General features: G+C 44.0%; 1 protein-coding gene across 2 annotated transcripts in view; it reads left to right on the forward strand.

Moving 5' to 3' along the window:
* Nucleotides 1–27,944, forward strand: part of FAT3 (FAT atypical cadherin 3) — a 558,548-nt gene that overhangs the window by 488,306 nt on the left and 42,298 nt on the right. For both annotated transcript variants that reach the window (XM_025356611.1, XM_025356610.1), the window contains exons 13-18: nucleotides 5,400–5,789; nucleotides 8,637–8,851; nucleotides 10,338–10,475; nucleotides 11,426–11,569; nucleotides 14,334–14,531; nucleotides 17,687–18,485. In XM_025356611.1, the coding sequence (XP_025212396.1) occupies nucleotides 5,400–5,789; nucleotides 8,637–8,851; nucleotides 10,338–10,475; nucleotides 11,426–11,569; nucleotides 14,334–14,531; nucleotides 17,687–18,485 (1,884 nt within the window). The remainder of the gene's footprint in view (nucleotides 1–5,399; nucleotides 5,790–8,636; nucleotides 8,852–10,337; nucleotides 10,476–11,425; nucleotides 11,570–14,333; nucleotides 14,532–17,686; nucleotides 18,486–27,944) is intronic.

Consider the following 27,944-nt stretch of genomic DNA (forward strand, 5'->3'; position numbering starts at 1 on the left):
TTGTAAGTTGGATTCCTAGGTATTTTATTCTCTTTGAAGCAATTGTGAATGGGAGTTCACTCATGATTTGGCTCTCTGTTTGTCTGTTACTGGTGTATAAGAATGCTTGTGATTTTTGTACATTGATTTTGTATCCTGAGACTTTGCTGAAGTTGCTTATCAGCTTGAAGAGATTTTGGGCTGAGACGATGGGGTTTTCTAAATAGACAATCATGTCATCTGCAAACAGGGACAATTAGACTTCTTGTTTTCCTAATCGAATACCTTTTATTTCTTTCTCTTACCTGATTGCTGTGGCCAGAACTTCCAACACTATGTCAAATCAATAAACGTAATCTAGCATATAAATAGAACCAAAGACAAAAACCACATGATTATCTCAACAGATGCAGAAAAGGCCTTTGACAATTCAACGGCCCTTCATGCTAAAAACTCTCAATAAATTTGGTATTAATGGAACGTATCTCAAAATAATAAGAGCTATTTATGACAAACCCACAGCCAATATCATGCTGAAGGGGCAAAAACTGGAAGCATTCCCCTTAAAAAGTGGCATAAGACAGGGATGCCTTCTCTCACCACTCCTATGCAACCCACATTTTTTGTGTGTCACCTGCAGGCTAGATCCCATGCAGGCAACAAAAGACATAGGAGTGAATGTCAGAGACAAGACCCTGCAGAGAAGTCAGGGCAGCTGCCAGCAAAAGACACCAAACCAGGCAGAACATAGCTCTTTCTGGTTCCTTAAGTTTAGTGATCCTGATCTTAGGAGGAGGAGAGAAAATACTTTTTAAAGACCAGGTCAAAAATAGCTCAGTGTATATGCTGTGTTGGTGACTCTTGCCGTCTGGTTTCAGTGCTGATTTTAACACCTTTAGCAATCTCAGATTTAAAGCTAAGTTATTCTGGCACTTGGTAGGTTAGATCCCTAGGGATGATCCTATCACTGGGGGTTATTTCTCACTGAAGTGTAAGGACTTGTATAACTGTAAGCTGTAGGTGTGAATTCTGAGCATTTAACTGAATGGTATGAATCTGCTGTGTTAAGTTTTCCTTCCATCCTGAAGATTCTAATAGCTTGTCATGATCCAGCTGAATGTGGATTTTTCCTTTGTTGATGCTGGCCCACTTAGGCCCAGGTCCAGCAACTTAATGAGCAGTTGCAGGGAGCATTCACTGGAAATAGAAATGAAACCGACTCCCTTTATGTAACTAGGAAAGGAGTCATAGTGCTGGAAAATAATCTTAGACCTCAACTGACCTGGGTTCTGCCACTCTAGAAATGCAGACCCAGGGAAACGAAGTGACTTGCCCAAGGACACTTGTGTAGTTTGGTCAGGCTATGACCGAGAGGTAAAGTCCCCTGACTTCCAGTACTAGACCACATTGCCTTCATTTTAATGCATTTTAAACTGACTTTTATGTACAGTCCCATGTCCAAAAAGTTTAACTTTCCATTTGGTCCATTGAGAGGAACATGGATTCCATTTATAAACCCTCTGAGAGGCAGAATATAGGTGTCTTTCACAACCCATTCCTGAATTTCACAGCTACTAGAAATTTTTATGTGCTATTTTCTTCCTTCTATCCCACTCCACAAAATGCCACTACCTATTACTTTCTTTGAGCAAATAGCGATTTTAATCATTCTCTTTTTCCTTGATTTCAATTCTCTGAAGGCCTATCTGCTCCATTTGCCACAGATAACATGCAGAAACCTCACTTGCAATGAGGGTCGCACTTCTCTTGGTAGCCTGGCATTTCGGCATTTAAAGAAGCTAAGTATCTCCATCCCCATTAAATTAGGCTCAAATTGGAGAAGAGAATTACATAGTTAAAAACACAGAGGCAAAATGATGGATTAATGTTATACCTTAATGTAACACATCATGACATGCAGTGGGAGCATTAGACCAATTAGCAAGCAAGTCTTCTGCTTGGGTTCATCATTTCTGCTGTGGATGTAGAAAGGGATAGCAATTTGAAGGATGGCATTTATCAAACCCCTTTGGATAAAAAGTGTCCACTCTAGCAACATGACCTGCATTCATTATAAAGATGGCACCCCATTTGCCCACATGGCAAAGACCCAAATGCTACCCCAAAAATACTGTTTCCAAATTGGCGGCTATGCTTCTGACTTTATTTCTAAAACTTATTGAAATCCATTGCAATTTTGTCTAAATTGGAAGTTTAATATGCTCCAAAAATATATCCTGCTCTTTTCTTGAGAGGCAGCAAATTCTAAGTGATGCCATTTAGCAGGTTTTTTGGTCTGGGTCTCCCCCACCCCTCTCTGCTCTTCGTTTCTTATCAGTCTGATTGGTAACAGAAAGGAGAGAGGAACAATAAATCTTCCAGTTCCTCCTGGTGTGAATGCCCAAGATATTGTCAGAAGCAAAATGTATGAGGAGGTGGGGGGAGTGTGGGTCAGCAACTTGCAGGGGAAAGGGATGGTTTTCTGCTATAGTAAAGCAGAAAAACCCTGTCATGGAGTTTAAATTAACAGAATCTGCCCGGAGGGGAGCCATGGTCTTTGTGTGGCTGATTAATGTCAGTCCTGTAAACGCAGCACTCCAACAACAGGGCTAGTCAGCTGACCAGGAAGCTTGGAGAACAAGAATCTCCTGCCTAGGGGATCAGAGCCCAGCTGAGTGCCTCTAAACAGGGCTGAAGAGAAAGCTGCAGGCCAAGAACAGAAGTGATGGAATTAGATTTCAGCTATGTGTCTCAGTGAAGGAAACACAGGCAGCCATTAAAAGCACCTTCCCTTTTGGCCTTTTGCAAATCCGCCCTTACCTCTCCTCACTCATCTGTTCACAGCAGCATGGCCTTCAGAACAGTGTGTCAGAAATCACCTTCTTCCAAAACTGATCTTCAGGCCTGAAGAGGAAAAATTTCCAAGCATAGATCTCCTGAAATCCCTAAGGAGATTGGGCAAAGAGCCTAGGGAAAACAGGACTTTGCATGTTGTTCCTCATGCCTACCTAAAAATGCTGGTTGCACCAGGCAAGTCCTTGGTTAATGCATTAGTGAAATGGAATTTGTAGTTCCCAACACATGCACTAATGAAAGTCCCTGCATGAATTTCCTGCCTGCTCTTCTTGTTGGCAAGAGCAGCGTACCATATGCTGGAGGTGGAAGTTAATTCTGTAGGGAATGTGTGTGATTTGAAAACCTGTGTGGTGTATTTATGTCAATTGCTGATGTGTTTCCATAAATGCATTTTTGTGACTTTGAGAGGCATCCTGAGACCATTGAATCAGTCAAGGCAGCTTCCGGGGCACACAACCTATTCTGACACCCAGACAGGGCCATTGTTTTCCAGGTGCAAGCTCGATCACCTCTGCAACCCCTCTGTGTATTCCCCTAGGGATTCATGTTGAAGAATTCAATCTTGCAGTCACTCCAACAATAGCCAGAAAGCACCCCTAAATGACTGCTCTGAAGCCTTATTTCAAGGAGGCAGCAAGAGAAGAGGAAAGCCTTCTTATTTTTAATCCCAGCATCAATAAAATCACAGGTTGATGTGTATACATCACAGGGCGGTTGTTTTGAAAAAGAAATAAATGATGAAACTTCGGAAAAAATGGACTCTCTGGAACGGAACCAAGAACAAGCTCTCAGTGTTGACCTTTTGGTTAAAGCCACATAATGCAATTTATGTCATCCCTCCAAATATATGATTTTATTGGTTTGCTGGGAACTTGGGCTTAAGAGAAATTGTACACTAGGAAAGTAAAACGTTTAGCTCTTATTATTGCCAAATGAGGTGTTACAATAAGAAAAAAGATGGCTAGGCCCTCCCCTCTAAGAGCTTATATTCTAAGGTTCCATGATTCTCAAAAGACATTTTCAGATGGTTGTCATAACTAAAGACCTCTGACTAATGTCTGTCTTCATTAACAGTATTTAGGATCAGAATGGTGCTTTTTCAGCCGACAAGGCTGTTACAATTTACTTCTTATAAATCCTAACAACTAAAGTGAACTTGAGGTTTCTAAACCATTTCCAAGTGCTGAAATCCTCTAATGAAACCAGTTAAATCAATAGTCAGAACTAGAAGTCAATCCAACTGTTATTCAATAATTAATTGGTAGTTAATAGACATTTCCTAGTTTATATGTTTTAGCTTTAGTACATAGTAATATAAAATGGTATTTTGGTAACTAAGTACATTTCTTGAAATCGTAGAGCAGGAGAGCACCCTTGGACTAGATCCTCTCCCTTCCTTGATGGAGTGCTCCAGGCTCACTGGCCCTTGGATTTCTTTCTTCCCTCTATAATCCCTTGTGACCTCATTCATTTCTCATGGCTTTGCGTGACATCTGTACACCAATGACACTCAAATTTTTAGCTCCATCTTGGCCCTCTCCTCTGAACTGCAGCCTCTTCTATCTGACTTTCTGCTTGACATCTGCACTTGAATATCAAATGCACATCTCACACTTAATCTGTCCAGAATAGGGCTTCTGGTCTTTCATTTAAAACCTAGTCTTTCTGCAGCCCTCCCCACCTCAGCTAATGACAGCCTCCTCTTTCCAGTTGCTCAGGCCAAAACCTAAGGGTCATTCTAGAAGCCTCTGTTTCTCTCACATCCTATATCCTGCCAGCTCCACAATCAGAAAACACTCTCGCCACCTCCAAGTTCAGAACACATCCAGGAACCCTTCATTTCTCACCAGCTGGTTGCTTAGAATAGATGTGGAACCTGACCCCTACTCACCACTTCCGACACCATCTGCCTTGTTCAGGCCACCAAGATTGCATGCTTCTGTTGCTGTAGGAGGCTGCTGACTGGTCTCCCACCTTCCTCTCTGGCTGCCCTTCCATCTGTTCAGGAGCAGAAGCCAGAGGGATCCTGTTAAAATCTACATCACGTCTCATGACTCCCATCTCACAGCTCACCAGTGGCTTCCCCTCACCACCACTACAGCCCCACTGTAATGTAAAATCTCCTCAAGAAATGTTGGACTTGCCTATTGCTAGACTTGCAAGCCCCCTAGAAAGTGCCTGGTAGATTCTAAATAAATCTGTGTTGAAGTAATTAATTAATTCATCGGTTTGGGTTTCTATTTCTCTTTCTGTGCCACATCTTTACCGCTGCATCTATTAGCCTCTGAGAGTTTTTCTTAAAGATCTGTGGGGGGCAAGTTGTATATTGAGAATATCCAACTATTTCTGATATTTGTTGCCGATATTTTCCCAGTTTCTTTGCCTTTTAATTTCATTTTTTCCCACGAACTGAAATTTACATTTTTGTAGAGCCACAGCTGTCTGTTTCTGTAATAACTATTTTTCTTGTTGTGGGCCTTCAAAAGTCTGCAAAGCTGTAACATTCTAACACAGATCATCTGGCCTTGCTCTTGCCCACTCATGTTCCTGTGTCTCTCCCACAGGCATCAACAGGAAGGTCGTGTACTCCCTGGCAGACTCAGCTGGTGGGGTCTTCTCCATTGACAGCTCATCCGGCATCATCATCCTGGAGCAGCCACTGGACCGCGAGCAGCAGTCTTCATACAACATCAGCGTGCAGGCCACTGACCAGAGTCCTGGACAGTCCCTGTCCTCTCTCACTACTGTCACCATCACCGTCCTGGACATTAACGACAACCCCCCAGTGTTTGAGAGGAGGGACTACCTGGTGACGGTGCCTGAGGACACCTCCCCTGGCACCCAGGTTCTTGCTGTTTTTGCTACCAGCAAAGATATTGGCACAAATGCTGAGATCACTTATCTCATCCGGTCTGGGAACGAACAAGGGAAATTTAAGATCAACCCCAAGACAGGTGGGTAAATAGCACTGTACTTAGAATGCAGAGCTTCAGCTTGGCATGGTGGCTCACACCTGTAAACCCAGCACTTTGGAAGGTCGAGGCAGGAAGATCGAGTGAGTCCAGGAGTTCAGGACTAGCCTGGACAACAGAGTGAGACCCTGTCTCTACAAAAATTTAGAAAAATATATTAGCCAAGCATGGTTGCATGCACCTGTGGTCCCTGCTACTTGGGACGCTGAGGTGGGAGAATTACTTGAGCCCTGGAGCCAGAGGCTCTAGTGAGCCACATTCCTGCCATTTCACTGCAGCCTGGGCAACAGAGTAAGACCGTGTCCAACATACACACACAAAAAAAAAGAATGCAGGACTTCACTATATCCTGCTTCTCCTCCACTCTGCCAGCCCTTCTTGGCGGACTCTTTTTCCTCCTCCTACCTCCTTCACAGAGGAAACAAATCTGGTAGCAGGGCCCACATGCAGACCACAGAGTGCCCTCCAGCTTTTAAGGATGGCTCCTGCTAAATTTTAAGCTCCTTGCTGTGGGCTTACTTAGCAAATATCTTACCCCCAGGTTGGCTCCAGAATTTCTAGATGGGAGGGCTCAGGGGCAGCAATATGGTTTCTCAATGGGGAGAGGAAATACTATTTGTATTCCAAGAACAAGAGTTTGTTTGATTTTCTCTCTTTTCTGTTTGATGTTGGGTGTTTTGACTTCAGTCATATGTGCACATGTTGGAAAATGTTCGTGGGGATGAGCCTCCATGTGCAACTGTCCACACTTGGACTGCCACTCTTTCATGACCTGCACAGGCAGATGCTGATAAGTGATCTGCATGGTGATATGCAGCCTTCTCAACTCAGCACCCCAAATAGACTCATCAGTGAGCTGGAACTGGTGCTTTTTTTGAACCCAGTTCACAATTCCTGATCAGAAAACTCATTTCTCACCAGATCCTTTTCCAGCTCTGGGGGAACGTGTAGCATCACCTAGGGAATAAAAAGGTGCTTTGAAATAAAGGGAAAGAATAAGAGAGAACCCTGGGGCTTTCTCTTCACCAGCGAGTTAATAAGTATTAGAGGTGCTTCAGGCAAATAAAGGTCGTAATTCTAGAAAACAAGCTTGGATATTCTTTGAAGACTAAACATACTCATCCTTGTGTTTTCATAGAGTGTATGGATTTCTATCCCAAAGCTCTTTGGTGGATATTCTCACTATTTCCCAATTCCCCTATGAATAGTCAAGGCAGTTCCCATTTTGCAGATAACAAAGATGAGTCTCTCACCTTCCAGCCTTTGGACATAGTTCCCTTGTCACTCAAGAAGTATGCACCTGTTGAACAATGTGGCAAAGGAGGTCCATTTTCCTTTGGATAATCCAGTAAATATAAGCAAGAAACCATTATAATTAGCAGTGTTTATTTAACATGGCAAATACTCCAGGCTCTTATTAAGTAAAACCAGAACTTTAAAGACGTTGAATAATTACCACAATGTCCACTGTTAATAAGTGGTTTATCCAACGTTTGAACTAAGATCTTTCTGACTCTGGAATGCATATTCTAATATAATATAATATAACACTGCTATACTATAGGGATACCAAAAATGTAAGAAATGCAGTCTTGGCCCTTAAGTATTGGAAGGTGAAAATATTGATGGAAGAATTGCATCACAGTCTCTCCTGGCAGTAACTGTTTACTAAAGTCATTATCTCAAATAAAATGTATGAGGGTTTCCCTCATTTAAATATGTGTTGGCCCTAGCCTGTCTAGTTATGGCCATTGTGTATAAACACCATGGGGAAATGGCTAAGTACTATTTAAATTGAGCACTGGTTAGCAAGACTGGGATGCAAAATAAGCACTAGGGGTGGTAAGTGCTAAGAAAACTTAATTATGGAGAGAAAGAGGCTCTTGTTACAGGTATGATTTCTGTGTTTTGCCTTAGGTAGAAAGAGCCTATTGGCAGTCTTAGCAACTAGAGAAGTTGCCTGTCTGGAAATGTGAATGGTCATGACCTTCTCACCGGTCCTCATGATTGTTTACTAGGTGGGAGGAAAGTAAATGCCCTTGAGAAGTGTTCTGCAGGCAATACAATGACTGCAGACTGCAGGATTGGGTTACCTCCCCAGAAAGGGCTAGGATGGGAGGGATATAGCACCAACATCCAGCTAGCTGCTTTCACATGTTCTACTTATTTAAGCAATTCTGTGACACAGACATTATCGTCTCTATTCTGTAGTTGCGGGCACTAAACTCAATATGTGCCTGTTGAGCTGTCTGATTTCCAAGTAGTTCCTTTTCCATTATGTCTCTATACCTTGAGATTTCTGAGATCTTTGCCCTCTTTGTGCCATAATTGTTTTAGAGAAGTGCGTTTTAACTTGGCAAGGCAACTTTGTGGTTAATCCCATTCAGTGAAGTCTGCAAGTATTTACTTGCTGACAAGAATGGGGTCATACCATCACATCCCCACATCTCAGCTCATTCTTGGTCTTCTTCTGTCCACCTGAGGCATCAGAAGACACCTATAAGGGATGCTTGTTTTTGTTCCTACTCGTTAGTTGTGTGAGAGTGAAGATGCCAGAGATTTTCAACTGCCTCAGAGATGTTCATAAACTGTTACAGAAACATGTAAAGACTTTTCATTTCTTCAGGGTTATGTTTGATGGCTAGCTATGCTCTCACTGACAGCATTAATCAGACTTCTGTAATACTTTCAGTAAGGCATTAAATAAACAAATTCCTGAATGTTTAAGTTCTTGGCTGGAGAGGATGTTAGAAATATTACCATGATTATAGAATTGCTGACCAGTGTTTTTTCCTAATCAAATATAAAGCTCCCCATTTTTCTTCAAAGGGGGTATTTCTGTCTCTGAAGTCCTGGACTATGAATTATGCAAAAGGTTTTACCTGGTAGTGGAAGCCAAAGATGGTGGCACCCCAGCTCTCAGCGCTGTGGCCACTGTCAACATCAACCTCACGGATGTTAATGACAACCCTCCCAAGTTCAGCCAAGACGTCTACAGTGCGGTTATCAGTGAAGACGCCTTGGTGGGAGACTCTGTCATTTTGGTAGGTACCTGAGGTTGGGGATGGTTCTAGATGTCTGGGACTAGTCATCCACAATAAAGTGAAGAAGAAAGCAAAGTCTGTCTTGAATTTTCTTCATACTTCCCCCTTTCAGTGTCCATTTGTCCCCAAGAATGGGGGCCATCTTTCTATGGCTCCTTCTGTAATTTGTATATTAGGAAGAGTCTGATAGATTAATTTATATCAAGGTGTAAGTGACTGATAATCACTTATCTCCCAGGAGCACATCTTTTTTGAGAAAACAACACAGACCATAGGATGAATTTTTAATGATGGCCCCCTACTTAGATGTGAACATAGATGACAGGTTATTAGGTGGCTAGGTGGAATACATTCTTTTTTTCTTTTTTTTTTTTTGAGATCTGTTGCACAGCATAATGAATATAGTTAATAGTGGTATATTGTACATTTCAAAATGGCTAAGAGTAAGTTTCAAATGTTCTCACCACAGAAAATGCTAGGTATTTGAGATAGTTGATATGTTAGTTAGCTTGATTTAATTATTCCACGTTGTGTTCGTAAATCATAATATCACTTTGTACCCCATAAATATATGCAACTATGATTTGTCAATTTACAATTTAAAATTATTAGATTGCTGAGGACAAAATAAAATCCTTGTCCTCCTTTCCCCCTACACACACAGACACACAGAGTTGGGCAGCTACAATTTGGAGCAAAGCTAAGATTGATTGGCCGCTCTTAAAGGAGACTTTTCCAGGAGGAACTTTTTCTAACAGTAAGAACAAGCCATGTATCCTGAGAACACAGATTCTCTTAGACCGCAAATTACATTTTGGAACAACGAGTCCCCTTCTCACCATCCTTCCCCATCCCTTGGCTGGCAGGTCCCTTCCATCCAAGTCATCTCGTTGCAGGATGAGGCTGGAGCAGCTCTCTGCTGGAGGACAGTGCATTTCTTATACATCAGAAGTGCACTCCTCAGGCCCGCTCTGCTTCCTGGAAAGTACACGAATATGTCCATACATACAAATTTCAACATAATCAACCTGGAACAATAGACAGAGGGGCTGTATATTTGCTGTGGGGGAAGGGGAACTTTCTTGGCTTCCTTAACATGGAAATGCGTAGGCCTAGAGAATCCCTGACTCAATGGCAGAGACCATAGCTTGCAGGATTGGGAAGAAATCAAAGCATTCCTGTCTATTAGCTTTGGGGTCTAACCATACTGTCTCAAACCCTGAGGAAAATCAGGCCTAACAGGCATCAGGCCGTGGGCAGGTAAAAAATTAACATAGAAATAAAATGGCAGCTGCGGGCCTGGTGCCACCCTCCTTCAGCTGATCATTCATCTCTTCTGCTGGGGGCGTGGTCACTAACATTAGAGAGCAGAACTCCCGAGAAAACTGTCACAGCTGCACCCATTTAAACAGATCTGGGACCCTAAGAATCAACCTTTGCTCTCTTATGTCATGACTTTTCTTTGTTTTGCTTGTTTTCCATGAAGCTAATAGCAGAAGATGTAGATAGCCAGCCCAATGGACAGATTCATTTTTCCATTGTGAATGGAGATCGGGACAATGAATTTACTGTGGATCCTGTCTTGGGACTTGTGAAAGTTAAGAAGAAATTGGACCGGGAACGGGTAAGCTAATTTAAGACAGTGCCCTTCCCATCCACATCCACTGCTTTCCTAGAATCAGGGGCACAAGCTCCAGGGGTATAAATAGGAAGGAAGGTTCTCCATTCGAAGTAATAAGAGTAAATAAGGATGGGCTAAAATGCAGCATGAAATATTAGGGTTAGACCATTGATAGAATTTTCTTCCTATAACAGATGCTGATTATGGAGGTTTTAAAGAAAAGATAAATATGTATCTTTTTAGGTGGTTTGAATTTTATCCCTTCCTAGAGCAAAATACTTTCAGGGTATTGGGACCCTGTGGTCCTGACTTTACGAGCAACTTTAGCCCTCGGTGAGCAGATACAAAAAGATCACCTGAAGGCATCTAGGTCAGAAAAAATAGTCCAAAAAATTTCTCTGTCCAAGGTTAAGTGAAGTTTCTAAACATTGTCTTTCTTCACCAAAAACATGCATCTTCAAAGGGAAATTAAATATGAAAAAGGATGACATGATATTGGTGCTGAAAAGCAGATAGACTCTACTGGGTGATATATGCCCATAACCCCAGAAATATTAACATTGACAAATAAGACAGATCAGCGATGACAACTGTTGCATTGAGCAAAGGCCCAGAGCCTGGGTCCTAACCAGGGTGGTTTTGTCCCCCAGGGACATTTGGCAATGTTTGGAGACATTTTTGGCTGTCATAACTGGGCAGGGGGTGATACTGCCTCCTACTTGACAGAGGTCAGGTTGCTGCTAAACATCCTAAAACACACAGGTCAGCCCCCAACAACGAAGAATTATCCAGACCCAAATGTCAGTGGTGCCAAGAATCACCTGGTCTAGAAAATCAAACTAAAGATGGTTGATCTTTGACGAAGCACAGCCTGAAGATCTAGTTCCTCTGTGTGTGCACAGAAGGAAGGAAGTACTATACCTCTTTACTGTCACCTCTTTGTACCTTGGCAGGTGTCTGGATACTCTCTGCTTGTCCAGGCAGTAGACAGTGGCATTCCTCCAATGTCATCAACTGCAACTCTCAACATTGATATTTCCGATGTGAATGACAACAGCCCAGTATTTACACCTGCCAACTATACTGCTGTGATTCAGGTGAGCAAATCTTGCCTGCCAAGCACTTGTCCCTTTGCATTCAGCTTTCTTCCTCTGCTGTGGTTTACTCATTGTGGTTTATTGCTACTATTACTTAATGTCATCTCATCCCTTCATAGGGCAGGTATTAAAAGAACCTAGTTCTTCTACCACAGCTGATTAATAAATGTGAGTAAGAGCTATCGAGGGGTGGATTTTTTTCAAGTGTCAGGCGCTTTATGCACACTGTCTCTCCCCACAACAACCCTGTGAAGAGGAATGGTGGATTGGCCCCCACTTTATAATTGAAAGAGCTAAGGATCTGTAAGGTTAAGTAATTCACCCAAGATCATGCAGCTGGTAAGTGGCAGAGTCAGGATTTGAACTTGGGACTATCTTCTGCAAAAGAATTCTCTTTCCCCAGTGGCAGGCTGCCTTTAAGCAACTTTATGCTATTCTGGCAGATGACAGAGATTGATACGCATTGTCTCATCAGTCAAAGACAGATTGGGCATCAGGATAGAGCTGGTAGTCATTAAAATTAATTTTCCATAACCAATTTGTTTAACACTTTAAATCCACCTGCTCTTTAAAATCAGACTGCAGGATAGAGTAACTTACTGCTGGTATTCTGCTGTAAGAGAGAGTGGCTCTTCTTCCCATCTATTTTTTATTCCACGAGCACAGTACTAGGTACTGAGCGTCCACTACTTCCCAGTATTTCCAGGAGCTGAAAGCACAACTTTAGGAGGGTCAGGAAATCCAGCCCAGGAAAACTGTCAGTGTAGAGAACTTAGAGGAGACAGAGTGATGTGCATGTCTTGGAGGGCCACAGGTATTCTAGAGAATCAGTTCTTGCCTGATCCAGTTTGGCCTCAGAATCACTCCCAAGGAGTCCCAGGACTTTGTGGGTGGAAGGTGAAATGTGAGTGGGCTAGGTCTTGAGGGTCCCCTTTGGAATAACATTCAAGAATTTGAGCCTGACCAGCCATAGCTGGCCTCCTCAGACCCCAGGGCCACTGAGCTGTCCAGCAATCAGACTGGAAGGCAGCCTCGAAGGAAGCAGCTGTCTGCTGGTTCCCACCCCTTTGTCAGCGAAATCTGATTCTTTCCCTGTGGTTTTCTCCTCCTCTCTGATGCTTTTTCCAGCAGCTCTGCATTCTTACCACACTCCTGCTTCCCCAGAGCTTTGCCCAGAGTCCATACCTTCCTCCATTTCTCTTTCTCTCAGCTCACTCTTCTCCATGACTATTGCTCACAAGGATGCTCTCTGCCCTCATGGCCTCTGTTTGCTAACCCCAAAACAAAGTGGGTTTCTCCTACTCAATATTCAGTTTTATGACACGCATCGATCAGCTTGACAGACTGTTTTCAAATGCGCAACAGGAGGTCAACAGTGAAAGCACGGAGAGGCTCAGCCCATGAGCGATGATGGGGCCCCTATCCGCAGGGCAGGCATGTCTGTGTTACCTTACACCCTTCTTCTCAGATGGTGACCCTGAGGGCCACACTGTCTCTCTCCCTGTCTTCTATGCAGGAAGCGGCCTTTAGAGAGTAAGCAAACAAATCAGTCAGCCTTGTGTTTTGTGTGCTGCTGAATATGTTGTCAGCGTGAAATAGTAAGTATATGTGGGGCTATGGTGGTCCCACGACTGATTCCAGAGGGAGACAGTGTCTAGTTTTTGATGACCAACAGGACACTTGTGAAAAGGAGCAAAATAAGAGGTCTCTACAGTCCTTTTCTCTTTCTTCTTCAAAAAATATGCCTCCGTTTTCCTAACCCAGAATGACTTTCTTATTCCCACACATGGTTTTCATAAGACTAATTCAGCACATAAAACTTGACTGGGTCTGCCCTCCAAACTGTAGTGTATCATCGTCTCCATCTCTGCAACCCAAACTCGTTTAATCCTTACATCGATGGCGTCATGAGGCCTGAGCTGATACAACTGATTTCAGGCCCAAGCTGTGGTATTGCTGAAGCCTCAACAGAGTAGGGGAAAGGACAGCAAAGACTGAGCTACAGAGGATTTAATTTGGCATTTTCAACGTGAGGATAATCTTTGACCCAAGAAGGAGCTTTGCATTCCCATTTGGGGAAAAAAACAGATAAGTTCTGCAAAATAATGTTTACGTAATAGAATCAGGACTTCCAAGAATTCTGATGAAATTAAGGATTCCCTTTCTGTTCATTGTCAAATTAAGGAATGTTTTACCCCAATTCCCTTCCCTAAAGGAATGTGGCAAAACCGTGTTCTGGAGAATGAGGCAAGGTATAAAGCCCCATTTTCCACTGGGAATATGCCTTTGTATATTGACTAGAAAGCTGCCAGGATGTCCCACCAGAAAATCCAATGCTGTGACATGGTGTGTTGGGCCTCAGCATAGTTGTGTTGTGACATGTGTGTGTGAGGAAGTGCTTCCCCATCCCAGTGGAGCTCTTCAGGTCAGCTTGGGCATTGCCAGCTCACCCAGGACAAGGTGTGCCCAGCACCATGCTCAGAACCTGTAAACCCATGCAGCTTCAAGTCCTTGTGTTCACACTGGTAAAGATTGTCCCATAGGTGGTTGTGGGAAGCAGCCAAAGATAAAAAACATGACAGTTACAGACACCAACATGTTTTCAGAAGACGAGATAATATCACAGGGAATCCCTTCTGCTGAAAGCCCTGTTTTCTAGCTCAGCACTCTCAGCCTGTAATGATGGATTTTTGTTTTTGTTTTTAATCAATGCGAAGAGAAGTGTAATTTTATCTTCCTTTTTACTATATACTCTTTTATGCAGGAAAATAAGCCAGTGGGCACCAGCATCTTGCAGCTGGTGGTGACAGACAGAGACTCCTTTCACAATGGGCCTCCCTTTTCATTCTCTATTTTGTCGGGAAATGAAGAGGAAGAGTTTGTGTTGGACTCCCATGGGATCTTGCGGTCGGCTGTGGTCTTCCAGCACACAGAGTCTCCGGAATACGTGTTGTGTGTCCAGGTATGGCATCGCGCCCTGTCTCCATCGTGCTGTCTTTCTTTCTCATGCTTGTTTCTGTCCACTTTGGTGGATTTTTTCTTTGCTGAGTAAGTCAACATAATTCATTACTATGCAGGAGTGTTCCCCTTTTAATCTCAAATTCAATTTCACACCAATAAAAGCTGCCTGTGTGTGTGAAATTGAACAGGAAGGAAGGGAAGCATCATTGTTCAGGAAGGACATTCCTGTAGAGTATGCCCAACAGATGGTCACTGGGCTTAAATCTGCATTCTAAAAACTCCTGCTGCTTTACACTATTACCCACCACATTACCCCACTTGGGGCAGCTACCAATCCCCGTCGTAAGGGGATTTAGCCGTGTCATGCCTCTGCTTGATAGGCCTTCCCCAGTGAGGCAGGAGGGGACAAAGGACTCAGCTGGCAATGGCCTCCAGCATGTCAGTTCCTCATGGTCGTTGGCCTGTGTGACATGAAATGGGACAAAGAGGCAAAGGTGGCAGGTATGCAGAGTATAGAAGAAGCAGGAAATGAGAGGGCCCCCAGAAGTTCCCATGTACGATTTCTGCAAATACCAAGATTTGGATCCCATCAGGGAAACTGAGTGATTTTTTCTATCCACTGTTGCCTACAGAGGACAATCTAGGCTCATTATTAATGGTGAAAATAATAGCAATAGTAATTATTGGTATTGGTATAGCAATGACTTGTATACATTATCTCTTTGGATAAATTACACCTTACTTTACTCCATGAAACCTTCTGAATTAAGGACTGCCAGCTCCAAGCACATCAATGAACTTTTCAATTGCCATCCGCTCCTCCAACAATATTGTGTAAATGATTTTATATCACAGGGTAGTACTCAAGGCAAGGAGAACTTTTCAGTGCCTTCTCACAGAAGCTAGCACAGTTTGCCTATCCTGTCCAGATACAGAGCAGATTTCACATCTTAGGTTTTAGAATCTTTATAAAAGGGTCTCTCTCTGAGTCCCTTGTATTAAACTACCACTGAGTCCTGCGTTTTCTTCCTTTCGTCAGTCATACTACCATTGCCACTGCCTCACTGTATTCTGCACAGCCCCATCATCGTGCTACTGTGGCAGGAGCCTCCTGGGTGCTTCCTCTGGCTTTAGCTTCATTCTCTTCTGACCCAACCCTTCACTCCTCCCATATTAATCATTCTACTTAGATTATGTCATTCCCCTTAATCAGGGACCAGCAAACTACAGCTCTTGGGCCAAATCCTGCCCTCAGCCTGTTTTTAACAATGAAGTTTTACTGGCACACAGCCTCCTTCATTTAGATATGTGCTGTGACTGCTTCCTTGCACAGGACAGCCTGGCATGGTTGTGATAGAGGCTGTATAACCCACAAAGCTGAAAATATTTATTATCCAGTCCTTTTCAGAAAATGATTGCTGATCCCTGCCCTAAACTAAAACTATCTGTTGGTTTCCTAGTGTTTGAAAACTTAGGCCCTGCAGGCTGAATTCTGCCCCAGACTTTCAGATTTTGAATTTCAGGACCTTTTGACAGACACCACTCTCCAGTCCTTCTCTGGCCACAGGCCTATTGCTCTCTCACCTTATACCCAGCAGCTTCATGCCTTTCTTTCATCTTTCTGGCCTCTGACTTGTGAATGGGAAACCTCTGGTCTATAAAGTCTAAACTCCACTCTCCTTTGAAGCGCTCCACGGTTTGACTTCAAGTTCAATCTAATTTGCTAAAGTTATCTCCTCCTCCATGAATTTTACATTCCAGAGTGTCTTGTTCACATCATCCATCAAATAAAGTATGTGATGATGGCAATAATAAAAATAGCAACAGATGGACACAGTGGCTCACACCTGTAATCCCAGTACTTTGGTAGGCCAAGGCAGGAGGATTGCTTGTGCTCAAGAGTTCAAGACAGCCTTGGCAACATAGTGAGAACTCATCTCTACAAAAACAAAAACAAAAAATAAAGTAGCCTGGTGTGGTGGTGCACATCTGTATTCCCAGCTACTCAGGAGGCTGAGGTGGGAGGATCACTTGAGCTCAGGAGGTTGAGGCTACAGTGAGCTGTGATTGCACCACCACTGCACTCCAGCCTGGGTGACAGAGCAAGACCCTGCCTCTAAATAAACAAAACAAATAAACAAATAAAAATAACAATGACATGAACCATCATGTACTAAGTGTATCTATGGATGAGACCTGGGTTTAGTGCTTTGCAACGACTCTGTCTTTGAATCCCCACAACAGAAGGACCCTGTGAAGTGAGGCTACTATTTTACTCATATTAAAAATACAAAAACTGAGGCTTAGAGAAGTTAAGTAACATACTCAAAGCAGGATATGTAGTGGGTGACAGAGACAAGATTCAAACTCAGGTCTGCATGATGCCCAGGCACCGGCTTTTTCACTGCCTTCCACACACGAGGACACATCTCTCCCCAGATCCCACCTGGTCTGCAGGGTTCACATTTTCAGATACCTGCTCCATAAACCCACCTCATGGGAATCTGCCCTTCTGAAGCCCTGCCCTTCTGAATACTTCCGCCTTGCATGCCATCAGTGTTCAGTAAAGACCTGTTGCCAGAGTGGATGTTCTGTTAATTATTATACATGGAAGGAAAAGAAAAAGCGTTTTTATCAAGCTACCTAGCTTTTCTTTTCATTGTGTTACATTTTATTTGAAGCCTTACCGTGATATAATTCCCACTTAAATCATGTCATTTCTTACATATGCAGAAAGGTGCTATCTGGGTTCAGTCAAAAGGAAATAATCCAACAAAAAACAGAAATTTCTCCTCCAAGTGGAAAGACCACTTTATGAGGTTTCCCCTGTGGTTGCTGCATAAAATTAAAACAAGGTCAGCCCATTGCGGGCTTATTGACTCTTGTAGCCCTCTGTCCTCCTTCTCTATTCACCCCAGCCGGCTTTATTGTGTTGATACATTTTATTGTCCATAGCAGAGTGTACATATGGGGATGAAAGGTGATAAATCACTCCTCTTACTTAAACACACGTCCTCAGCATTTTTCAGAATAGTGGCAAGGGATGAAGGAAGAAGCAAATGTAAAGGTACAGACGTCTTCTATCTGTGGGTTTTTAAAAACTTGCTATGGTTAGTTTTCTTCGTTCGTTGCCTTTTCACCTCTTGGTTGTTTTAGGCAAAGGATTCAGGCAAACCCCAGCAAGTTTCTCACACCTACATTCGCGTGCGAGTCATCGAGGAAAGCACCCACAAGCCCACAGCCATTCCCCTGGAAATTTTCATTGTCACCATGGAGGATGACTTTCCTGGTGGGGTCATTGGGAAGATTCATGCCACAGATCAAGACATGTATGACGTGCTCACGTTTGCCCTAAAATCGGAGCAGAAAAGCTTGTTTAAAGTGAATAGTCATGATGGGAAAATCATCGCCCTGGGAGGCCTGGACAGCGGCAAGTATGTCCTGAATGTGTCTGTGAGTGATGGTCGCTTCCAGGTGCCCATTGATGTGGTCGTGCATGTGGAACAGCTGGTGCATGAGATGCTGCAGAACACTGTCACCATCCGCTTTGAGAATGTGTCCCCTGAGGACTTTGTGGGGCTGCACATGCATGGGTTCCGGCGCACCCTGCGGAATGCGGTCCTCACCCAGAAGCAGGACAGCTTGCGCATCATCAGCATCCAGCCCGTGGCAGGCACCAACCAGCTGGACATGCTGTTTGCGGTGGAGATGCACAGCAGTGAGTTCTACAAGCCAGCCTACCTGATCCAGAAGCTGTCCAATGCCAGAAGACACCTGGAGAATATCATGCGCATCTCAGCCATCCTGGAGAAGAACTGCTCAGGGCTGGACTGTCAGGAACAGCATTGTGAGCAAGGCTTGTCACTGGATTCCCACGCGCTTATGACCTACAGCACGGCTCGCATAAGCTTTGTGTGTCCGCGTTTCTACAGGAATGTGCGCTGCACCTGCAATGGTGAGTGCAGTTTTGAATGTTCCCTCCCAACTCCTGAGATTGTAGGAGTAGACTGAGTTATCATTCCAGCATGCCTGCGTTCAGTCATTCATTCAACTAAATATTAAATGATCACTTACTGTGTGCCCAAAAACTGTAATAGATGCTGGGGCTGCAGGAGGTACAGTCCATGTAGCTGTGGCTCAGTGAGCAGCACAGACAGACAAACAGGCGAGCCTATTTGATACATATCGTCAAGAAATGTACAAAGTCCTATGGAGGACCCAGTCGATGGGGGTATTTCCCAAAGGGAGAATCCTCTAGGTAGAGATAAGGGTCCAGTAGGAATTAGGGTAGAGGAGGGAGAGCCTTCTAGGCGAGGGGCAGCTTGCATGAAGAAGGCTTAGAGGCATAAGAGGAACCTACACTGGGGATGGAAAGAGCTTTCCTCTGGTTGCAATAAGCAGGGCTGGGATGTGAAATAAGGCCTGAGAGCAGGCCCAGACATCACACAAGGGCCATTAGCCGAGACGAAGAATTTTAAAATTATCCCAAGGCAGTGAGAGCCATTGGCTGATGAGAAGCGAAGAAGTGGCAGAATCCGATCTGTCTTTTACAGAGGGTGTGCTGGCTGCAGAGGGGAATGGATTAGAGGAGGCCAGGCCAGAGGCACGGAAACAAGTTAGGAAGCTGTTGCCAAGAGTAAGGGCAGTTCGATTTGCTTCAGTGAGAAACAGGGGCCAGATGTCCAGGAGCACAGTCAAGGGATGGATTCAGCCCTCAGAGTGGCAGGGAAGGAATGGTTCGTGTTGTTGATGTAAGTGGCGTCACTGAACTTTGACCTTTACTGGTCAAAGGCCATAGTTGCACAGAGTCACATGCCCATAGTGATCGATGAGAAGCACTGCCCTCTCTCTCTTTTCCTCTGTCTGACATGTGGAGCCATAAATTCACTGCCCTCTTCTAAGGAAATTGCAGCCAGAGTTTTTCTAGCCAGTGTGAATTTGGTCCAAAGGGACCATGGCCAGAGGGAGGCCATTTGTAAAACATCCTTTAGGTAATTAGGGACAGGCAGGGCCCCTGGCCTCTTCCCTTGCAGAAAGTTCTTGGTTGCAGTTTGGAGAATGATGTCATCGGGGGAGGCCCTAGGGGTCATAACTCCCTCTGAGAGACACTTTGACAGCCTCCAAGCAGCCCATCAGTGTGTCAGCTGCTCTCTCTGTGGTATCCAGTGAATTCTGTTTGTGATTGCATCAGGTAGAAGCAGGGATGTCCAGATTTGTTTAATATGTAAATTAGCTGCAAAGTAACTCAAATCATGCATACTAGGTGAAACGCATTTCTGGCAGATGTCACCCACATGCAGAATTTATGAATGCCAGCTGTCTGGGCCTTACCTAGATTTCCTTTGTTGGCAAACTGATTTATACACCAAAGCTCTTCTAGGGTCTGTATGCGGTGATTCACACCAGGGTTCAAAAGGGGTTCAGAACAGGACAGGGAAGACCCTGAAGAAGAAACTATACCAGCTAATTGATCCTTGTACTCTGAGAACTCATTTATTTCTGCAGAAAATCTGCGAAGGCCATAATGTCCTAGGCACTAAAGATTCAAGGTAAAAAAGATGCAGTTCCTGCCCTTAGGAGTTGACAATTGTAAAGTCAGCTTGCAAGCACCTACTTGCTGTAACAGTGCTACAGAAAATGCTAGAGTATAGAAGGGACAGAATCTCTCCTGTGGCCAAAGGAAAGCTGTCTGTGGTATCTATACACAGAGACCACCAATGTGCTAGGTCTTCAGGGATGAGTTCATCAGGAAGAGACTGGGGTGGGGGCAGGGAGCAGACTTTGAATAATTCTTTAAAAGAAGGATTTGGAGGAGGGGTTTGCTCTCTATTTTACATAAGACGCTAATGTCCTAAATGCAATATGTTTCACGGTGATGTCTCTGCCTAGGACCCCTGTTCTCTAGTCTCCACAAACCTTTCTACTCCCAGTAAATTTAGAATGCCAGAAGGTTTTGTGAGTCAGGCCCCGGTCATCCCAAGAGGAAGCCTTCGGGATTTGAAAAGCCAGCATTTGCTCAAGAAGAGCTTTGTGCAGAGTCAGGCCATGCTCTCAGCCTTTTCTCACCTTCAAGTCACTCTTATAATTAAGCTATAAAATGAAATTCTAGATTTTAGTGGTAAAGGAGCTCCAAGGTCATCTAGCCCAGCCCTGTCTTCAGCAGATGATATATGATCATCTTCATTTTATAGATGTGGTAGCTTTGTGCCTTGCCTGGGGCCATACAGCTGATAAGAGTAGCATACTGATTCAAGAAAGGGCCCTCTTGGGCCCCTACTTTATTATCTGCATCTTAAGAATAGGGACTCTTCCTTTTTAAATGTGAATCATAACCTCAGTGCTATGTACTGTAGAAGAATACTCAAATACGTCATGCGTGGTATAACAATGTTTCATCAACAAGGGACCATTTATACGGTGGTAGTCCCAAACTGTGGTAATACCATATTATGCCTTTTCTATGTTTAGTTTTGTTTAGATACAAAAGTACTTACCATTGTGTTACGATTGCCTACAGTGTTCAGTACAGTAGCATGCTGTACAAGTCTGTAGCCTGGGAGCCATAGCCCGTACCATATAGTCTGGGTGCATAGTAGGCTGTGCTATCTCGGTTTGTGTAAGTGCACTCTGTGATATTTGCACAATGACAAAATAGCCCAACGATGCATTTTGCAGAATATATCCCCATTATTAACTAACTCATGACCGTAATGCAATTTTCCTAGCAGACTGATTGCCAGCCTCACAGTACAATCCCAGTAAGGCAGAAGTTCTCTCAGACTCCTGTGTGCATGGGGCTTACTAAATGCCCATTGCTGAGCCCCACACTTAGATATGGACAGTTGGGGTGGAGCCTAGGATTCTACACATGTAGCCTGGGTGACTCTAATGTTGCTGGTCAGGAAACCAAACTTTGAGAAATCACACAGCAAGATAAAGAGGAAAGAGTTTCCTCCAGGTGCAGGAACAGGCTCTTTATTTTAATAGCAATAGCTTTCTCACTTCTAAAATTATCTTTCAAATAAAAATACAACCATGAGTTGTTAAGGTATGCATTAGGCATTTTTAGGCATTTTCTCATTTATTGGAAAGGAGAAATAATTAAATTCAATAAAGGTCCCTCCCCACAACACACACACGTGCGTGCACCCACAGGTGCATACACACACCCTCACACACAATTAGTATTGGCTGCTCTTCTGTTTACTCTAGGAGGTCGGCACATTCATTAGATGGACTTTCCCACCACTTGGTGGAATAATTAGCTCGATAAGTAGAGGTAACTGTCCACTCTGGGCTGTGTAGTAATGTTTAGACAAATCTGGCCTCAATATTCTATCCTCCTCCCAACTTCCAGCTCATCTTTTTCTCATACACAGTTTTTTTGGTCCAATTATCATCATTAGCATCTTGAACCAAAATGCTGAGTTATTCTAACAAAATGAAAGCAGACTTGAATTTTGGTGCCAAATAAGCTCATTCGACTCCAGCTACCAACAAACATCGTGTCTGAACAAACTTCAAGAGATACAAAGGTCTGATGTTGTGAGGTGGTCCCTGGTGAACTTCAGAGGTGCAATGAACATTGTCACTTCAGTAAGAAAGACTGACACCAACTTAAATGAATTGAGGATGATAGATGTCCTCGAGCCCATATAGGAGATGTGCAAGAGGAAAGGGTGTCACGACAGCCTATGGGACCTTGCTGATTGTCCATTTTTGAAAACTTGCATTCAAAAATCTAATATATAAATATATCAAAAAGGATGCACTTGTCCAGTAGGATGGACTGCCAGTGAGACCATCAGAGTTTACAACCAGTGTGTTGATGGGTGTGGTAGAAGAAGTGGATGCCTGATTTGTCAAGTCTTTATTAAGATATGGAATATAGAATGGAACCTAGTGCTCCAAATGAAATGGATGGAGTGTTTTTGCCATGGGCGAAGCCCTGTGCTATACAGAAATGAGTCAGACACCAGCCATGCCTTCAACCAGTGGGGGATGGCACTGTCATAGGGTTTTCTCAGAATATAAAGAGGAATCACTGTAGGTGGTGCTGCCTGAGCAAGGTCTGAAAAGGATGCCTGGAATTATCTAGGTGACCAGGATAGGAGATTGAAAACCAAAGGGCATAAGAGCCAAGGCATAGAGGTGAGAACTGGTGTGTAATTCAGTGCATGGATCAAGGCAGGGACAGACAGATCAGATAATGTTTATCAAACCATGACCAGTTTGCATGCTGTTTTTCACACGCATGCAATTACATTTAACTCTTACTATAATCCTAAAGAGTAGGTCTCGTTAACTTTTTTCAAAAATTAAGGAAACCAAAACTTGGAAAGGTCAATTGACTCACTCAGAATCACAGAGCTACAGAGCTAGTAGATGACAGAGCCAGGATTCATCCTTGACTATCTTATTCAAAGCATTTTTTAACCACAGCAGCTTACCATCTCTGCAGAGATTTGAAAGGAACTCAAAAGTTTCCTAATCCAAATTCCCACGCACAGCAGACATCCTATTTTCTATATTCCTGGCATAGTAATTCAGCCAAGTTCAAGCACCAGTACTGGAAGCTTACAAGGAAGCCCTGAGATTATCTTCTGCCTAATAGCATACCAGAACTTCTCTCCTTGTCATGTCATTCAGCTGTATCCCTCAGAGCCACGCAGATCCAACCTGACTAACCCTGCTTCTACAAACTGCCTCTAGGTAACTAAGGATAGTTGTTATGACCCTTTGCATCCTCTTCCTAGCCAAACACAAGAAATTCCTTTGCTCCTTGGCAGTAAACAAATGTGTGCTATACAAAGTTATAGGTGGTGTTATTGGGGCACGGAGGAAGCATAAAGGAGGGGGTTATCAGCTCTACTTGGAGGACTACAAGAAAAGCATCGGAAGCAATGAAGCATGTCATAATAGGTCTTTGCCAGGTAGAGGATGCATTTTAAGCATCCTTTTGTTTACTTATTCTCTCGGCAGTTAATTGAATACTGTTTTGCACCAGGCCCTGGGTGGGGTGCTGGAGATACGGTGGTGAAAGAGGCTGATGTGATCCCCATTCCCATGGAGAATGAAACAGCATCATACATTGAGCAAATGACAGAGAGCTCAGTGGGGTGGATGGTAAGAAGTCAGGACAGTCCTTGGGAGGGATACGGTAGGATAGGTAAAGCAGGCCTGCTGACAGGTGGCCATTGCACTTCTAATAAGTGCTGTAAAATAAAATGATGACGGCTTCTGTGAGGCAGTCAGACACTTAAAACATGTTTGTGATGTGTTTTTATATAGCACAAAAGAATCTGAAATTGGGTTTGCACTTTGGCTGGGGTTTGTTAATGCTAATTTTCTGAGGAGAGAGCCCATCCCAGTGGCTTTGAGTAACCTTCAGTGTTGTCTATTAATCTTAACAGGTTAACGCCCTACAAACTGGGAAGTTTCTATTTTTCATTCATAAGAAATACACCTTGGCAGATCCCTCATCTCCAGTATGCATGAGTCCCACATTGCCAGGAGAGGTGTAGAGGTCCCCATCTTGGTGGTGATACCAGCTTCTCAGTGTATGTGTTTTCCTTTCTATATTCCACCCATACACAGCTGCCCCAGAGAGGAGGTCTTGAATGAAATTGCACTTGGCCTTTAGTGAAATCATACAGAAAATATGGCTGAGTCAAGCAAACACCATTCTGGATGATTCTCTGCTTCCGAGAGAACCATAAGAAATGACTTCAAAGTTGAGACTTCCGTTTTTTAAAACTTCTTACAGGCCATGAATTAAGAAGGGAGCTTTTTGACTTATTTGGCATTTGTCAGGACATGGCATGTGGGTAAAGCACATGAATTCAGGGCATGGGATGTTTACCATTAGTTATTGGATTATTCAATGTAATGAGGCAGCAACATAAATCAAGAGGTTGAATCAGCTTAAAGTGGCAGCATAATAATCACAGCTAGATACTGATGTATTGGCTAAAAGCAGAGACTTAATCCAGGGGGCTGCGGGACTGCTGGGCAGAGAGGAGAGGAGAGTCATAAATATGGTAGCGAAACCTTTTAAAACCTCCAGAGGATCACCCTTCTCCTCCCTGCATGTTCCAAAGCTTTGATGCTTCTGTTCAAGTGAATTGTCTGTTGTCACCTCTATCGAAAGTGACCTAAATTTCCACCTAAGCAAAAAAATCAGAAGGTGGAAAACCGTTCAGGGAATGGTCACATGGTGTGCGTGTTTCTCCTGGTGGACAAGGTGCGTGAAAAAAACATCTGCACCTGAGATCGAGAAGGTGGTGCAAGGCTCAACACAGGTGCACGTTCCTGTGACGCAGATGAGTAACAAGCCCCAGGCCTTATTCTATGCCTACAGTACACACAGTATTTCATATTTCCTATCACCTACTGTGGACTTACAAATCATGAATCTGACCAAAAAAGGACAGCAAGGGAAAAGTTACACCTGAGTTCAGGACTCTGCCATGTTGCTGGGTCAAGTTTGTGTTTCCAGTTTTGACCCTGTAGTAATTTGTTTTTATAATAAATTTTTTTCTTTACAAGTTGCTTTCACATACACTAGCCCATTTCATTCTCACAGCACTGTAAAGAATTATTATCTTGATTTTTCAGAAAAGGAAATCGAGACCTAGAAAAGACAAGTGAGTAATTCAAGGCCACACAGTGACTAAATTAAAAAATTAGCCAGGGCCAAAATCCAGGTCTGCATCTTGTTAATGCAGTATCCTTTCCTGTTTTACTACCCCACCTTCCTGAGAGAAACTGGGAATGGGGACAGGGCTTACTCTGCCTGCTTCATGACAGGAGCTACACACATCTGATCCTGTCCTGACATACAATGGCATCAGTTGGTTTGACGAAGTGGGACCCTTCTCCCTTCATGCTTACTGTGGTACCAAATGATGGATGTCTGAGATGCAGAGCATGTCGGCCTATGAGCCCACATCCCCCAAGCTGTCACCAAACACAGCACAAGTTAATTAAAGCTGCATTACTTCACGATAGCTAATAAGATAAACTTTCTCCCAGAAGCCAGCAGGAGTTAACACTGCCTTCTTTTAACTGGTACTCTGAAGCTGATGGAGCACTGTCTGCCACCAGAGAGAGGGTCTTCAAGGCTCTTAACAATAACAGGTGTATGTACTTCCTGAAAAGGGGATGACAGAAACATATGGTTTCTAAAAGCATGTTGACCCTTTGGCATCCATTTAAAGCTTACCAGCTTTTATTTAGATAAAGAATTTAGGGCTTTGGCTGGAAAGAGGGTTGCTATCCCCAGAAAAGTGTTTCCTGGACCCAGACATGGGTATATCTGAGACCAAGGGGGCGCATGACATTGTTCAGGCTTGGCATACAAAGGTTAAGTCTCTCTGACCATATATATTTCAGAAAGGGCTTAATTTTTTACAGTGGTTCATAGAGAGGAAAGAACTGCATTATGGGATATGGGTATTATTTCCTTTTGAGGAATCTGTTTTTCAAAACCTGAAAGTTTTTGTTAGGCATACACTGAAGTTTGCACACATGATCACATCTGTCCCCTGCTAAGGAGGATGTTCCATTTACACTGGCCTGCAGATTCTAATCTGCCTTCATACTTCCTTGAGCCACAGGAGAGTAGGCCCATGAGCAGAGCAAAGAGACAACAGCAGCCAGAGCCCAAATGTTTATGGCTAAGCATTTCCAGGCTGGAACTCAGGGAGGAGTCCCCAGAGGATTTTTAAAACATCAAGAGGTACAAAAAATATCCTTGCCAAAAACTATCCCATTAATCCTAAAGAACCTATTTAAAACAGAAAGAAAAGGAACATAGAAAAGTCATTGCTGCTGGAATGAATGTAAATACTCATTATTATATATCTAATATTTATATTGATATTATTCATTTTAGAATGTACTTATAGTATTTATATTTGGGTATTTTTAAACACATCCTCAAGCTACAGTTTTCACAGTGGGGACCGGATCTAACATAATGCATTAATTAATGACTGTGATTTAATTAGATGACATCCTATAGGTTATGACAGAAGGAAATAAGAATAAGAGCTATGAGGCTGAGCTCCAGTTGCTGGTCTGAGTACCTCTGTGCTTTAATCTGAAACAGGAGATATGGGTAAGAAAGTGAGGAACCCTGTTGTCACAGGATCCTTGGGGTGTTGCTTCTCCAGCTGAAAGCCTCTATGGTCAGTGGCACCTTTTGTCTGAGTATTTCTCACACCCACTGGGCTTCTTCTGTCCACTCAGCCCAGCAGGCTTCACTTGGCTCACACTACTGGCCCAGATCCTATACCTGCCAAGGGCGAGCCAGGCATGGAGTAGCGAGGGGTGTGTGGGCCACTGTGCACAGCCACGCACGCTGGCACGTGAGCAAGCACAGGGTTTGGCCACTGTGCACAGCAAGGCATGCCCACTGCTATGGCAGGGCAGGCAGCACCAGGTGCTGGCCCATGTACCAGCTCTGTGTGAGGCCCCAGCTGGACCAGACGTACCACACATGGCTTCTGCTGCAGGCACTTGCATCGAGACATGCAGAATGCAGTGGTGCCCAGAAGCTTGGAGATGGCAGGAACCATAGAGCCTCAAAGAGAGTATCACAGCCCTGACTTGGGGATCCCCTAGGTCTGGGCTCCTTGAAGGACTGCAGCTCTTCTCTCCTTCTTGTCACCTGCAATGTGGAGAGCAGGGGAAGTGTTTTTCAGCCCTGTTTGTGTTACAGCTCTTTCAGTCCCACCATTCATCAGGTCCCGAGTTTTTGTCCCATGTCCAGGAAGAATGAGTTACACAGACAAGTGGAAGGTGAACAAGGTGGAGAGAAGCTTCAGTGAGTGACAGAACAGCTCTCAGGAGACCCACGGTGGGTAGCTCCTTACAGCAGGCAGGTTGTCCCAAGGAGTATCCAGCTCTCAGCAGAGAGGAGACCCACAGTGGGTAGCTCCTCTCTGCAGCTGCTAGTCTGGATATCTCTTTGTGTCTGGCAGGATCCAGGGTTTTTATGGGCTCAGAAGAGAGGACGTGCATGCTGATTGGTCCATAGCCGGTCATGGGCAGACCCAGAAAAAGCACCATAAGTTCTCACTCCAGTCCGTGGACTACCTGGAACTGACAGCCCAGCCCCCAGGCTTCAGACAGTCCCTGGCTTGAAGGTGGGGCATCACTGGGGACCTGCCCTTTTCTGCCCAGGAGCCTGTCTGCCTCCTGCCACCATCAATGTGTCATCCACGGTACCCAGGCTGTTCATGCTGAAGGGCGCCTGCAGGCCTGTCCTGAGCCACCCTGAGCACCCCCGCAGCCTCCCTCCTGTGCTCATCTACATGCAAAGTTCAGACGGGCCCAAGGTGGCAGGTGGGCTGCTGTATTAACACCACCCTGAATGCACGCATACCCAGCCAGGTTGCAACAGAACCCA

The sequence above is a fragment of the Theropithecus gelada genome, chromosome 14 (genome assembly GCF_003255815.1).
Source record: "Theropithecus gelada isolate Dixy chromosome 14, Tgel_1.0, whole genome shotgun sequence".
NCBI classification, from domain to species: domain Eukaryota; kingdom Metazoa; phylum Chordata; class Mammalia; order Primates; family Cercopithecidae; genus Theropithecus; species Theropithecus gelada.